General features: G+C 34.7%; 1 protein-coding gene across 5 annotated transcripts in view; it reads right to left on the reverse strand.

Moving 5' to 3' along the window:
* The window catches only part of Ptpn4 (protein tyrosine phosphatase non-receptor type 4), a 173,142-nt gene that overhangs the window by 13,546 nt on the left and 143,372 nt on the right, over positions 1-16,224 (reverse strand). For 4 of the 5 annotated variants that reach the window (XM_010632287.3, XM_010632288.3, XM_010632285.3 and 1 more), the window contains 7 exons: positions 15,484-15,640; positions 11,545-11,711; positions 10,206-10,296; positions 9,977-10,038; positions 6,082-6,228; positions 4,180-4,308; positions 2,008-2,156 (listed from right to left, as the gene is read on the reverse strand). In XM_010632287.3, coding sequence (XP_010630589.1) covers positions 2,008-2,156; positions 4,180-4,308; positions 6,082-6,228; positions 9,977-10,038; positions 10,206-10,296; positions 11,545-11,711; positions 15,484-15,640 — 902 coding nt within the window. The remainder of the gene's footprint in view (positions 1-2,007; positions 2,157-4,179; positions 4,309-6,081; positions 6,229-9,976; positions 10,039-10,205; positions 10,297-11,544; positions 11,712-15,483; positions 15,641-16,224) is intronic. The other variant, XM_010632290.1, reaches the window with a different exon arrangement.

Below are 16,224 nucleotides of genomic sequence, written 5' to 3' on the forward strand. Positions count from 1 at the left end.
CACAATCACTCACTTGAAACTGTATTACAAAGCTACTGGGATAAAAACAGCATGGTACTGGCAAATAAACAGTCCTGAAAAACAGCAGAAATCAATTAGAAGATGCAGAAACAATTCCAGATAAACTCAGAGCCCCTCATCTTTGACAAAGGGGCCAAAAACCCTCACTGGAAAAAAGATAGCCTTTTTAATAAATGGCGCTGGAAAAACTGGGTTTCAACTTGTTAAGGGTTAAAACTAGACTTATATCTCTCACCATGCACTAAACTAAAATCAAAATGAATCAAAGATCTAAATATTAAAACAGAAACACAAAACCGGGTGGAAGAGAGGTTAGGTGGAACTCTTGAAGACACTGTTGTAGGAAAAGATTTCATGAACAAAACTGCAGTTGCATGTGAATTAACACAAAGAATCAACAACTGGGATTTCATCTTATTAAAAATCTTCTGCACAGCAACAGAAACCACCAACAAAGTGAAAAGACAACCCATAATGCAGGAAAAAATTTTTATCAGCTGTTCCTCAGACAAAGCTCTACTACCTAAAATATATAAAGAGGGCCGGGGATTTAGCTCAGTGATGCTGCTGTCTGCCTCAAAAGCTAAGGTTCCCGAGGAGGTCAATACCCAGTACAAACAAACAAACAAACACAAAAACAAACTTAAAAAATATACTTAAAAAAGTAGACCTCCTAAATTTAAAGACCAAATCCAAAAATGGGCATCTGAAATGAACAGACATTTCTCAAAGTACAAACAGCAAATAAACATATGAAAAAATGTTCAACATCACTGGTCATACAAGAGATGTAAAGAAAACAATGCTGATTCTACCTCAATCCAGAAAGAACGGCTGCCTTCAAGAAATCAACCAATAACAAATGCTGGACGAATTATGGGGAAAAGGGAACCCTTCTCCACTGTCAGTGGCAGTGTAGACTGGTGCAACCACTGTGGAAATTAATATGGAGATACTTCAAGGAGCTGGGACTAGAGGTTCCATTTGACCCAGTTATCCACCTGCTGGGTATCTTCCCAAAAGAATTAAAAGAATCATACCACAGCAATGTATGTACACCCATGTTTACAGTGGTACAGTTTGTAATAGCTAAAACTTGGAAACAGCCCAATTGTTCATCAACTGGAGACTGGATGAAGATGTGGGGTTTTTTATAAAATGGAGTACTATTCAGCCATAAAGAACAAGAAACTAGAGACATTTATAGCTAAATGGATGCACATTGAGGCCATACTCGTAAGTAAAATAAATAAGACACACATGTGTAAGTACTGTAATTTCTCTGGTGTGAAAAACTGAAAGTGTAAACAAGGATCAAAAGGCCTAACAAATAATGTGAAATAGTAAGAAAAGGGGTAAAGGAGAAGTGGGAGGGGAGGAGAAAGGAAAGAAGTTAAAGGAATAAATTTGAGAAAAGGAAAAAATGGAAACAAAGCCTTGGTAACTAGGGAGGGGTGGAGGGGTTGAAGGGAGGGCAGGGGATTGGTGAAAAAAATAAGAATGAAGATATATCATGTAAAGGTACAAATTCCCAATGATGAATGTCATCATATTGTGTATCTAAACTGTACTAATAATCAATGAATAAAAAATGAAAAGCTTCTAAAAATCAGTGAAATAGTTTTATTAATAGTAGGAATAGGGATTAAACCCAGGGCCTCTGCAATGAGCTACATTCACAGTCGCTAAGTTGCTAAGTTGCCTAGGCTGGGCTCAAACTTGTGATCCTGCTGCTTCAGTCTCCCTAGGTACTGGGATTACAGGTGTGCATCACCATACCCCATTAATATCTATTATTTTTATCACTTATCATAAAGTTTCTGCCAATTATGTTAGAATATCTTCTTTGCCTTCTATCTTCAGAGCACAGCTTTTGAATTCTCTCAATAATAATTACAACACAAAGAAAAAATAATGTACATACTATATTTCAAACATGATATATCATGTCAGTTATTCATTCATAAAAGACAGGAAATATAATACCTGCAATGAACAACAATAGGCTCTTCTCTTCCAGCCCTCTTATTTCGTACATGACACACAAAGTCCAGGAAGTCACTTGAATTATCAGGGACTCCATGGTCAGGCCAGGCTATATACTGGATCTGAGTGAGTTGACGACTTTCATTTTTCTAAGTGCAAAAGAAAAATTATGCACCTTGACTTGGGAATTACCATTATAAATAAATACAGTACTCATGTTATTTTAATTTCAGAAAGAAAAACTAATTACCCCGTCCCAATAATGTATAAATCTACTAAAACCTACATGTCAACAAAGAAAAACACCATTTTTAAAATTTATTTGTTTGTTTATTTTTGAGGCAGGATCTCAATATATAGCCCAAGCTGGCCATCCTTCTGCCTCAGACTCCCCAGTGCTGGGATTGCAGGTACATGCCACCACAACAGCTAAGAAACAGTTGTCATTTAATTACTGGCTCTTATCACTATTTTCTCCATATCTCAATTTCTATATTTTTAAGATGGTTATAAAATAAACAGGCAAAAATAAATTAAGATACAGAGAAATGCTTAAAGATTAACTATAGAACCATTAGGTGAACAAGATGGTAAAATAAACATTTTTTGGGGAACAAATTGGCCTAATTCTGAGGACAGAATTGAAATTTTAGAAAAAATATCTTCAAATAAATATAGATTAAAAACTGGAGGTGATACGCCAGGCATGGTGGTACATGCCTATCATTTCTGCACTCTGGAAGACAAGAGTCAGGAGGATCACAGACACAAAACCTAGGCTGAGCAATTTAGCAATTTAGTGAGATCCTGTCTCAAAATAAAAACAGGCTGGGGATGTAGCTCAGTGTGAAGACACTAGGTTCAACACCCAGTAAATAAAAAACATACATACAAACATATTGGAGAAGATCATAAAAACATGAAGCCAATGATGGGTACTATGAAGAAAGACTAAGAGCACTGGATTTAGATGCATCTTGACTCAAATCATGACTCGTCTGTTTATGGCATGCAATAATGTCAGTCTCAATTTCTTCACTTGAAAAATGAAATGACATTTATACCTCTATGAGCCGACAATCTTATGTTGACTCCAGGAGAACATCTGTATATTACTCAGTTAACTTGGCATCCTATGTTCAGTAACAGGTCTTTCAAGATTATGAAGTCATTTTTCATTATCTAGTTGGAAAATATCTTATTGGCTTGATCTGTTGCATTAGACCATGAGCTATACAGTTTATGTCCCGAAGTCTGAAACTCCTTCTCATTTAAATGAAATTTAACTTTTTAACTCTAGTCACTTTAGCATCATTCCATGCTAGATTCCTTTTTCTTAAATGAGCGTGACTTTTGGCTCCTTTCCTTGTTGGTCAGAAAAGCCCTGTCTCACTGGTCTGCTGTATGCATATCCTTAAAATAGAGGTGAATTCTCATTTCCAAAGGCTTATTAACCTTTGATGGGAGGGGACTGGACCTTCACAGCCTAGTTGCTTGCTCTTCAGAGTTACTTCCTTTTTCTTTCGGCCCCTTTCAAAATCACAGGTGGCTGACAAGTGAGTATCTAGCTGTGGGCAGTGAATATGGAGTACACAGTCTCTAGCAGCCTCTCAGTACTAAGGCCACTGTTGCCTTCTACATACATCTTCCAGTAGGGACACTGAGTCACCATTATTAATCAGGCTCCATTTTTGGCTTTGGAAGCTAAGGTGAGGGACCCAGCTGGCAGTTAGAAAGCTCCAACCTATCTGTTGTCAAAGGTCTTACTTATGATTTTTTCTTTCTTAATATACTGAGGGGATTGTGAAGTTGCTGTCCTTTTCTCTTTTAAAAAATTGACACATTTTAATTAATTTTTTTTCTATTTCCACAGATATTCCCCAATACTCCACTGAGAGCACTTGGAATAAGAATTTTTTCATACTCAAATACATTCCTTGTATAATAGCTATGGATAGGCAAAATACTAGTATTATTTACCAGATTTCTTTCTCATTGACTACTCATATTTAGTGGCAGAAATGGAATACATTATGACACAGGGGAATAGTATTCATAAATTCCAAAGTATTGCACTGAAGCAGACAAATATTTCAGACTAAAAACATTTTCAACTTTCTATATCTATCTTGAACACAACAGCTCTAATGAATGATATTTTGCTTTTTTTACCTCTTGGTTTAATAGTGTCATCTTCCTGAAGATATAAGCAGAGTTTCCTTCTTCCGAGTGGCAGGTGACTTGGTAACATCCATAGGATGAACTTCCTGTGGATTCTGGCCAGTACTGGTGACATTTAACCTGGTATCAACAAAATTAAACAAACAAAATTATATATTTTTAAAATTTTTAAATGTTTCAATTTTTTAGAACTTTTAAACTTACAAATAGGCTTAACAATAATGAATTTTCCTGTACTCCTCACCTCAATCTATTTACTATTTTTTGTGTAATTTTTTACCCTTTGTACTAGTAAGCAATCTAGTCATAATTTGCAAATTTCCTGAACAAATTTCTAAGACTCTTTTCAGTGCTGGAGATTAAACCAAGAGTCTCTGAGCTATACTACTAACGCGTTTTTACAAATTTTATTAGCATTAATGACATTCAATTCATGATTATACAGCCACTCATTTCAAGGTTTTAATTGTTTTTAGTATATTCAGAATTATGCAACTATTACCACGATCACTTTTAGAATATTTTTGCTATATCCATAATATCTCTATAATTCATAAATAGCCATTGTTGTATTATACCCTATCCATCCTTCTTTCTCCAGCCTAGATCTAGGCAACCACTACTCTGCTCTTTGCCCTTATAGAATTACCTATTCTAAATATTTCATGTTAATGGAATCATACAATATGCTGTCTAATTTTTTTCACTTAACATGTTTTCTAGAGCTAACATATTGTAGCATATATCGTTGCTTTTTATTGCCAAAAATATTGAACTCTATGAATATATCAGATTTTATTTAAGTTATTTTCACTTTTTGGCTAAGATGAATAATGCTGATATGAATGTTGAAGAACAAAAAAAAATTTTGCATTTGAGACAAGTCCTATCTAGTACAGGTTGGCCTCAAATTTGACATACAGTCCAGAGTACCCTTGAATTCACAATCTTCCTGCCTCAATGTGTCATGATGCCTGACTTCATAAACAAATTTTTCTGTGGACATATATTATTAGTTCTCTTGGGTAGATCTAGTAATGAAACCACAAAATTACAGTAATTCTATGTTTAATTTTCTGAGGAACTGCCAGACTTTTTCAAAGTAACTGTACTGTTTACAAATCCATAAACAGTATATGAGCTTCCATTTTCTCCACTTCATGAACAACACTTTTATTGTCATTTTTATGTAAGCTACTGGATATGAAGTCATATCTCACTATAATTTTAATTTGTATTTCTCTGATCAGTAATGATATTTATTCAAATACTCCCTCCTCCTTTTTGACTTTTCCCCTTTTTAAAATTTGGTTGTCATTTTATTGTAAAGCTCTAAGAGTTCTATATATATACCTGGGTTCACTAAATTGATTCTTTCCATGATTCTGGTTGCAAACCAAGTTGAATGATAACCAAAATCAAATTCAATGGTTAGGTTCAATGTTGACCTTATGTGGAAATGTGATTCTTGTCCAGTTTGGTTTGCAACCAGAATCACGGAGTGAGTTCGTGAACTGAGGTATCACTGTATTTAGACACAAGCCCATTAGATACACATTCATTCTTATTCTTTAGACAGAATTTCAATAAGTTAAATTGCCCAGGCTGGGCTTCATCTTGGAGGCTGTGTCAGCCTCCCAGAGTGACTATAGGAATGGGCCACCAAACCCAGCTACATTAATCCTTTTAAACGATAACAATGGTTTTATGTCACATTCATCATGTGTTAGTCACAGTTTTATTATGCACTAAACCATGATGATTTATAGCATAAAACTATAAGCAAAGAGATGAAATGTTACAAAAGATCAATCCATGGGAATATTTTGATTATATACACAACTGTAATTTGAAAAAAGTCCAAGCAGTATGTGAGATTCAACTAGGACTTACTCGGCCACGTTCAACTTGTGTGGTCAACATTACAACCATAGAGGAGCCTTGTTCCCAAGTCATCTGCCAAAAATCTGTGCAAGTGTGTGGTAATGGCCCTTGACAGGCAATGTACTGATTAATAATACTTGAAGAAGGAATTTCCATCTAAATAGAAAAGGACATTAAAGTAAAATCTTTTGCAATACATGATTTTACTATAATTGGGAATATGAAAACCATCTACCAACTTACTGTTAAATTGAACATGACTGTTCTTAATAAACTGTAATCAGCAAAACAATCAATTTTATCTGTACAAGAAATTTCATAGCAATACCCAATAGTTACACATAATTATTTTTCAATTAGTAGAAAGAGGGATTTAAATATGAATATTTTCCAAAACAATATAATGGTTTTAAAAGCAACTCTATGGAGAACCGTTTCAGAAACAGAATAAAAAAATAAAAAATACCTACCTTGTAAGTAGCTTATTAGTAAATTTTCTGCCACTTGTCGTTTGAGCTTGGATTTTGCATTTAAAACAACTTTAAAGCATATTTAAACTCACAGTTTTAAAAACAAGGTAAGACAATGAGTATTTGTGGAAGATGAGTCATTTTACTACATTTGAGGTTGAAAATAAAAAAGTGATACATGCACTGTTGATTCAAAGAATATTTATCAGAAGAGAGCAAGAAGTTTTCCTCCCATCCCCTCCTCTAGGTAATACCCAGGAGGGCTATCATTTTTCCCAGTTTTTAATATACCCTTTTAGAGATATACTACACAGAGCCCAGAGATGTAGATGTAAAAATATCTTCTTGTTTTTCTGTAAAACTATTTAAAAAATAGTATCTTATTATGTTTGACAGCTTATTTTTTCTGAGGTTATGTCAAATCAATACATATAATTTCATTCTTTTAAATGGCTTTTCTGGATAAATACACTGTAACTTGTTTAAAAGACATTTAGTGCTTTTCTCTTTGCTAACAATAACAAGGATGAACTGAATACTTTTGTTAAGCCTAGTAATTCTGTGCAAACATAAAAATATATCTGTAAAGACAATAGAAATAAATAAGAATACCAGATAATAATGATAACGATAATAAATATATATGTAAGATTTTGCTACCCAAAGAGGTTCTACCAATTTATGCTTCTACCAAGAATGTATATGAATACTTTTTAATATATACATAATTGCTTGTCTACAATTCTGAAATTTTCAAATGTCTGAACTTTAATGCTTTTTACCTGGCCCAAGCAAAACGTGACCTTCACTGACCTCAGATTATTTATATTCTTTATTAGTACCACTTAGTTGGGATATCTACAGTTTGCTGTAGATTGTCTACATATATTGAAACTTGTTACAGGGCACTTGTCCCATAATCTACAGATGTTACTTATGACAGTATATGTATAATGAACCAAGTAACCTTTTAGAAGCCCAAAAATGCTGACTCTAAGCATATTTGATCCCAAGGTTTCAGATAAAGGATGTGGACCTGTAATATATTACCATCAAATTTTAATCTTTCAGTTTCGTAGGTGAAAAACCAGTAGTTCTTGCTATTTTGATTTATATCTTCCTTTTTGGTAAATTAAGTGTAAATTGTTTGATATTTTTCTAAGTGTTATAATGCCACTATGGTTTTGCCTTTAAAAAAAAGCCCTTATTAGAGTAACTAACATATTAAAGCAGTCTATCCTCGTCAAATTTTGCATTTGCCAATTTGACCACTTGTGAAAGTTTATATACAACCTCAAGACAGTTGTAGGGCTTTTTGGTCACTTGTAAGTATGCTCAGAGCCTTGAAAAATCTGAACCACCAGATGTGCATATTTCCAACTGATGACAAAGGCGGCAACGCTATGCCTCTGATTTCAAATGTCATCCTGAAAACAAATGGCCTTTTGCAGGGTAGGTAGCGCCACATTTTTGTGTTTTTTGTTGGTGATTTCTTGCTTACAAATACAGTGTTGAAGCTGTGATGTGGCTCATGTACAAATGTGTTAGAGATAAGCTTCCTTTAGGGATACATTCAATGTTAAAACGAATCAACAATATATATTAAAGAAGCTGTCTTCAAACAGAAACAAATTTATGTATTGATCAGTTGATGAAAATACTGTGACTAGAGGCTTCAGGGAATCTATATTTGTTTTAGAATTAATAATTCACTAATTCAGTATTTGCAAAGACTTCATGCGTCAGAACTTATTTATTTATTTATTTTTGGTACCAAGGATTGAACTCAGGTCCTTGAGCTTGTGACACAGTCGGTAGAACCACTGAGCTAAATCCCCAGCCCATAACTACTTTAAATAATGAGAATTGTCCATATTTACAAATAAAGGTATGCACTTGGGCTTAAAAAATACTTTAGAGAGTAATGCTTAGATAAAACAAGATTGGCCATTTGTTGATAGCTCTTGAAGCTGGGTAACAGATACATATTCATAGATGGACTATTTTTTTTTTTTTTTTTAGTACTGGGGATCAAACTCAGGTCCTTGTGCTTGTGAGGCAGGTGGCAGAACCACTGAGCTAAATCCCTGGCCCCTATAGATTGACTATTTATATTATACTTTTATACATTTGAAAATAGTCACAAAATTTAACATATCGCTTGCATTTCCTTTTTTTGAACCATTTTTCAATGTCTTATGCCCATTATATTAACCAGTCTTTGCTTTGCTACATCATTTATAGAGTTCTTTGTACAATTACTAAATAAGCTTTTTGTAATATTTTTAAGACTCTGTCATTTGATTTCAGTACTTTCTAATCATATAAAAAATTTTAAAATTTACATTGACAAATTCATCAATTGTTTCTTTTTAGTGTAGATATATACCTAAGCTTTGAAAGATCTTCCCTTTTCTGAAATATTAACTGATTTTCACAGACTTCTTTCAAGTGTTTTCACACACACACAAAATTTTTTTTTTAAGACAGGGTTTTGCTTTTTAGCTCAGGATGGCTTGATCTCACTATGAAGCCCAAGGCTGGTCTTGACCTTGTGATTCTCTTGCCTTATCCTCCCAACTGCTGGAATTATAGGTGAGCACCACCACACCTGGCTCAACACAATCTAATTTTTATATTTGCATTTGATATGTTTTGAATATAGTATCTAGAGCATGTGAAATAATTATAGATGAATATGATATATAAATCTGCTTCAAAACAATCTGGATGTGAGGATAAAGATGAAATAAGACTGGCCAGGAGTTAACAACTACTGAAGCTGAATGATGTGTGTATGAATATATGAATATATATATATATATATATATATATATATGGGTTCAAAATTTTTACACTACAAAATTAAGAAAAAGATAGTGAACCTTTCCTTCCACTCCCCAGTGGTGGGGGGGCTCTTTTTATAATGATATATTGTACATATCTGACTCAATCCATTAACCACATGGCCTATTTTACCTCTGTGATTTAAAAGGCTACCTCTGCTGTACACAAAGTTCTAATATTCAGATCAATCTAAGTTCTAATATTCTGGACTGGACTATTCTGTTTTACTGCTCTACCTGTGTATTATATACTAGTACCAAACAAGTTTCTTTCTTTTTTTTTTTGGTTTTTGAGACAGGGTCTCACTATGTAGTTGAGGCAGACCTGGAACTCACTATGTAGCCCAGGCTGGTCTCGAACTCACAGTGATCCTCCTCCCTCAGCCTCCCAAGTGCTGGGATTACAGGTGTGCGCCACCATGTTCGGCCCAGACAAGTTTCTTAAACATTACTTTGGTAATATTCTTCAGTATCTGGAAATTTAAATTTTCTATTAAGGTTAGCCTCTCAAAAAAAGGGGCATTAATCTCAAAATTTATACTGGCCATTTATTTCAAACAGTAAAACAGAATTTTAAAAAACACTTACATTTATATAGTTTGCATTGATGTAGTCTTCATTACCTTTTAAAATGACCCGTGTAGCATCATCTGAAAAAATTTCAAAGAAATAATGAGGTGTTTTGGTTTTGGTATTGGAGATGGAGCCAGGGTCTTGTATATGCTAAGTACACATTCCACCATCCCCAGCCTAGAAATAACATTTTAATATGTTTTTGTTAAAAATGTTAAATTTAACAGAGATGACAGATACTTACAAGGCGAAATATCTCTGTATCTATTTTTGGAAATATTCTGAGGTAATTTGGCACAAGACATTGTCATTCCAGGTTTCTTCCGATACAGTTGCTTAAAAAAAAAAGTATCAGTTGAATAAGCCATCAAAAATTTGTTTTGTTTTACAGACTTCTCTGTATACTAACAGGAAACAGGTTTTTTCCATTGAATACTTCAACTACACAATGGTGTACTAATAATACACAGAGCATTGAAACAATCACAAGCCTGAGTTCTGCAGTTTTTCTTGTGAGTTATATCCCATATTTTGAAAAGCAATAAAACAAGTGTAAACGATTTTGCTTACACTAGAGGCACCTGCAATTTTTAATAACATGAACTAACAACTTTTTAGAAGAAAAATTAACATGTATCCTGTTTTATAACTGCAATAACTTCTCTATAACAAACAAAAATGACAACAAATATGAGCAACAAATATGACAGCAATCTGGGGGGGTACTGGAGATCCTTGTGCCTTCAAGGCAGGCGGCAGAACCACTGAGCTAAATCTCCAGCCCATGACAGCAATTTTGAAAACACAATAAAAATCTTCCAGTTTTATTAAATTAAACTAAGTTTACACATTCCGAATATAGCATTTCAAAATCCATGGTATCCTCACCAACCAAAATACTAGTTACAGCACTCAAGAAGCATTCTTGTACATCTGTCTATCCTTTCTTCTTTTTCCTCCTTTCCCTGTACTGGGGATTGAACCTAGGGCCTCTGCAGTGAGCCATATTGCCAACCCTTTTTAATTTTGAGACAGGATCTTGCTAAGTCAGTAAGTTGCCCAGCCTGGGCTCAAGCTTGCAATCCTCCTGCCTCAGCCTCTCAGGAGTAATGGGATTACAGGCATGCATCACTACACTGGGCTGCATTCTATTCTTCCAATACAGTGGTCTGAGAATTTTCAAGAGTGCACTGACAACAATTAGAGAAAGATTAAATCTGACAAAGTGTAAACTTCAAATCTGTAAGTTGTTTTCCTTTAACCCAGGATTTTTAAGTCAATAGTATCCTATCCTAGTATGCTTTCATAAAAACAGCTACTTATTTATAGAAAAATAGTACTTTGATGACATATATATAAAATTTCTTTATCTCCATTTTAAAACAGACATATATTTATATAACTATAACTATTATAACTATTATGGGAGCAATTTAAATGACTCGATTTTGGAACTCTTTTGATGTCAAATATTTCTCAGGACACCATTTTAGTTTATAAATTATAATGGATAATAGATCACACAGTTAAGAAGCCATGAAGCTAACTAGAAAGTATTTTTCCATACAACTGACATTACTTACATCAAACTGTGCCAGAACTGTTCCAGTGATTAGCCCCTCAGCTAGCTGGATCATCGATTCCCTCAAAGAATGGTCATCTTGATGGACGCTGTCTTGTGGGGCTTTCTCAGGAATGTACTGGAAGTCTGGCTCATTTTCTAGCTTTTCTTCCACTACATCATATACAGCTTAACAAAACAAAAAGACATAGAAATCTTAATGGAATTTATGATAAGAACTTACCAAATATGTTCTTTAGCTTTGTCAGTAAAATAATTCATTTATGAATAATTATACCAGCTATGTGTTTGGTGTTACTCTACAGGGACCCAGAGTGGCTGTGGGGTTGAAGTGTTTTGATACATCTGTGGGGGAAAAGAGCATTCTTGGCCATATGCTGAAAATGTCTGTTACTTGAAATGACATTTAAGAAGCACCCCAAATAGAAGTATATCCACTAAATGTAAGTTACAAATAAAATGAATGCAGGACTAAACAAAAAATGCTCCATTCTCTTTCTATAAAACAACCTGAAAGGCTAAATTTCAAATGAGAATTCTAGGCAAAAATTCGTTCTGCAGGCCTGTAACCGACCCTACTTCTTTTCCTCTTATCAACTCTATTCTTTAACATGGAGACCTGTAAATATACATGTGAATAACCTAACCCACATGCAAGCTTTGACTATGCTCCTCTTCTGCCAACTGTTGCCTCTCAGCAACCCTGCTGGCCTAGGAACATACCATGTTATCCATTATTGGAAAAAATGAACCACCGGAAAATGTCCCTGAAAGCCTTAGAAGTAGGCTTAGAGCTATTAGAACAGAGAACTAAAGGCTGAAAAAAGTGCTTTAAAAATAGAGAAGAGGTTACAAGTGACAGTTTAACATGTCTACTAGGTCCTATAAAATCTTAATTCTAGGAAGAAGCATAGCAGAACAAAGGGTAGAGCAGGGCCTTCTAAAATATGGAGCCAAGACAGAAGCCTCTTTTACCCTTGTCTAGAGGTCTGGTTGCTCCTCAGTTATACATGTATTTTTGAGAAAAATTACTGAAATAAAGAATAAAAGACAAAAAGGTACGAGTATATTTTGCCTAAGAAGAAATGAGAAAGGAATAAAGTCCAGAAAAGCAAAAGTATATTCTTGGCAATTACAATTTAAAATTTTGATTATAAGATACTTTAAGTAAAAATAGATATGACAGACCCACACTGAAAATGAATAGAGGTCCTGGTCCAGATTTTAACTACGAAACAATGTTAGAAAGATCTTTTGCATGGTGGGAATACAGCTCAGTGGCAGTTCTTTTGCCTAGCATGTGGGAGGCCCCGAGTTTGATCCTCAGCACTTTAAAAAGAAAAAGTATATTCTGCAAGAAGTAGGCCCTACATGGGTTCATCTCCTAATTCAAAGCATGTTTTTCACATCAGAGAAACTGTTCAGTATTTACACATGTGTGACTTATTTATTTCACTTAGGAGTATATCCTCAATATGAAAAATTATAATAGTACATAAGATCCTAATGAGATAATTGACAATGTGAAATAGGAAGAAAAGGGCTAAAAGGGAAAGTGGGAAAGGTAGGGAAAAGGTAATGAGAAAATGAGAAAATGGAAATAAAGTGTTTGTAAATGGGGAGGGCAGGGACAAGAGAAAAAAATGAGAACCAAGACCTGTCATGTAAAGGTACAAGATCCCAATATTGAATGTAACTGTACTGTATACCTAAAATGTACCAATAAACTCAATTTAAAAAAAAAGCATAAGTGAGGCAATGTGAAACTGCAAAAATACTAAACCTTTGACATCATATAGACTTGTTAATATTCTGGCTCCAAACCATTTATCAATCTATGAGCAGATAACTAAACACATGTGCCAAAGTGTCTTCAACTTAAATGAGGAGAATTTTTCTATCACACTGTCTGGTATGAAGATTAAATGTGAATACAAAAAAGGGACTGAGTATACAGAAAGCTTTTAAGACACTGTTACCTATTGTTATTCATATTTTAAGGTCTCTAGGACCCATTGTAAGAGACAGATAAATAAAATTGAGAGAATGTTTTTCTTGATATAGAATTTAATAAGCTTTATGTGATTAAAATAAAAATGCCTAGCAATGAGTGAATCACCTCAGTATCAAGTTCCTTTAAAAAAAAACAAAATAGAATGTTTTGGTGAAGTCTTTTTAATCTTACTAAAAAGCAAACTCTAGGCCATTAAGGGAGAAAAACATAACGTTGATAAAAATGAAAATGCCAGTTTTTAGCCAAGAGATAAAAAGAAATTTTGTTGTTGTTGTTCTTGGGGAAATGAACCCCAGAGGTACTTTACCACTGAGCTACATTCCTAGTATCCCTTACCTTTTTAAATTTTAAAAACATGGTATCACTAAGTTGCTCAGGCTGGCTTCAAACTTTCAATCTTCCTGCCTTTACCTCCCATGTAGCTGGAATTACAGACTTGCTACCATGCCCAGTTTGTTTTTTTAATAAAAATTAACTTTCTTGTAAAATTTTGCAGAGTTGGGTATGATGAACAATAAGCAGAATTCTAACTAAGCAGAATTCTAACTACATTTTACTTTTTTGTGGTATAGATTCAACAAGCGGTAACACGACTTTAGCCAAATATTATAGTGGCTATAACTATGACTAACAGTAAACCATCCAGAAAAAACTATACAACTAAGTATACTGCTATCGTATTGGGACTTTTTTCTTAAAGGAGACTGGTAAAAGTGTTCAGGGAACTTGAGGTTATCTTTTTTTTTTTTCCGGTACCGGGGATCAAACTTGTGCTTGTGGGACAGGTGGCGAAACCTCTGAGCTAAATCCCTGGCCATTCAGGAAACTTGAAAACAATGAACAATGTCTTCTGAACACCAGCTGAAGACTTTAGAGAAAGAGGGAAGTGTGTCTAGTAAAATTAGCTACTGTTGAAAAACTGGAGGATTAAACTTATTCTGCAGAGCACAAAGTGATAGAATTAGGAACAATGTGACTTTCCGTTCACTTCACGGTCCAAGCTCTCCAAAGGCAGGACGCTTTGCTCCAGGGGCCACTGAGTACTCTACTTCATTGGGATCTTTTCATGTGGCTGTAGAGGAAAGTCATGCAATGGGCAAAGGAGCTGGAGCTTATGGTGTTTAATGTTTCGCCAAACCTAGGGCTCCATGATTAGAAATTAACAAGCCAGATATCCGGACAAGGAGATGACATGGTTAGGCAGTGGGCAACATAAACTGAAAATATAAAAATAAAAAAACAAACAAACAAACCTGTTTTACCTATAGTGTATTACAGAGTTTTCTGTAAGTAAAACAAAATTCAAACTTTATTCGTTTATCCAGTATGTATTTATTACATGCTACTAAAACAACTGCAAAAGAGGGAGGCCACTTTAGCTATGCTCAGACAAAATTTAGCTATGACAATATAAACAGAGAAAGCCTTTCTGAGGATGGCATTTTAACAGAGATCTGAATTAAGGGTATAAAACAAAGAAAAATCAAGAAGAGTTTGTTGAGTATAAAGACCCTAAAGTAGATTAGATTGGAATATTTAAGGAACAGTAAGGAAACCAGTGTACAAGAGAAGGGAATGAGCAAGGCTGTGTGGGAAATACAGGTGTCAAGAATTTGGGTGTGGTGGCACACACCTGTGCTGGCATTCCAGCACTCGGGAGGCTGAGGTAGGAGGATCGCTGTGAGTTCGAGACCAGCCTGGGCTACATAGTGAGCTCCAGGTCAGTCTCAACTACATAGTGAGACCCTGTCTCAAAAAAACAAAAACAAAAAAAAGGAATTTGGATTTTTCTCCAAGAATAAATGGAAGATACTATCTTTGAGCAAGAAAGTGACACAACATGCTTTTAAAAAGCCCACTCTGGCTGCTGTGTCCAATAAAACAGTAATATATATGACAAATATTAAATGTACATAAAGAACTTACCATTAGGTCGAACTAGAAGCACAAGTTCCCCAGAATGTCTCTCACAGCTAGCTTTGATAAAAAGGACAACTTGATCGTGGGTATGTTCTGCAATATCCCAGCCATTGATCAGTACAACTTGGTCCCCTTCATTCAGTCGAGGGACACAGAGGTCAGCCTGGAATAGAATGCAGATAACATTTCAGATTTGTATGAGGCTTTCTGACAGTAAAGGACAGGAGTTCATTTTTATATATTCTATAGCAGAACTAAAACTACACACAGCAAAGCATCTATTCATTCATTCCTCTACTTTAAAAGGCAAAAATCTAGTTTTCTCATAAAGATACTATTTTTTCCTTCCTTACTCAACAACTTCCTGATGACGTATTATATACCTAAAGACCCAAGTAACACTGATGATTTCATACGTACACATTTCAATTACAAATGATTACATATGTACAAATTTCAGGTACCGTGGCTTATGTAGCACAAGTCCCAACAACATAGTTCACATTTTAATTACCATGGTAATTAACTGTGAGTCACTGCATGAAGTACAAATTTTGCTGCTAAAATAAGACCTTGTCAGAAAATAATCATCCTTGAAAATTAGAGATCAAAAATGCCAGCCCCAATCAGCCTATCCTTGTCTTACCTGCCTTACAGAGTGGCCACTGAGGAAGAGAATAGTACAGAAAAGAAACAAAACATGGTTAAGTGGAGTTAGAGAAGAAATACAAGACCATGGGATCGTTG

Source organism: Fukomys damarensis, unplaced genomic scaffold (genome assembly GCF_012274545.1).
Source record: "Fukomys damarensis isolate Sample0158 unplaced genomic scaffold, DMR_v1.0_HiC HiC_scaffold_29, whole genome shotgun sequence".
NCBI lineage: Eukaryota > Metazoa > Chordata > Mammalia > Rodentia > Bathyergidae > Fukomys > Fukomys damarensis.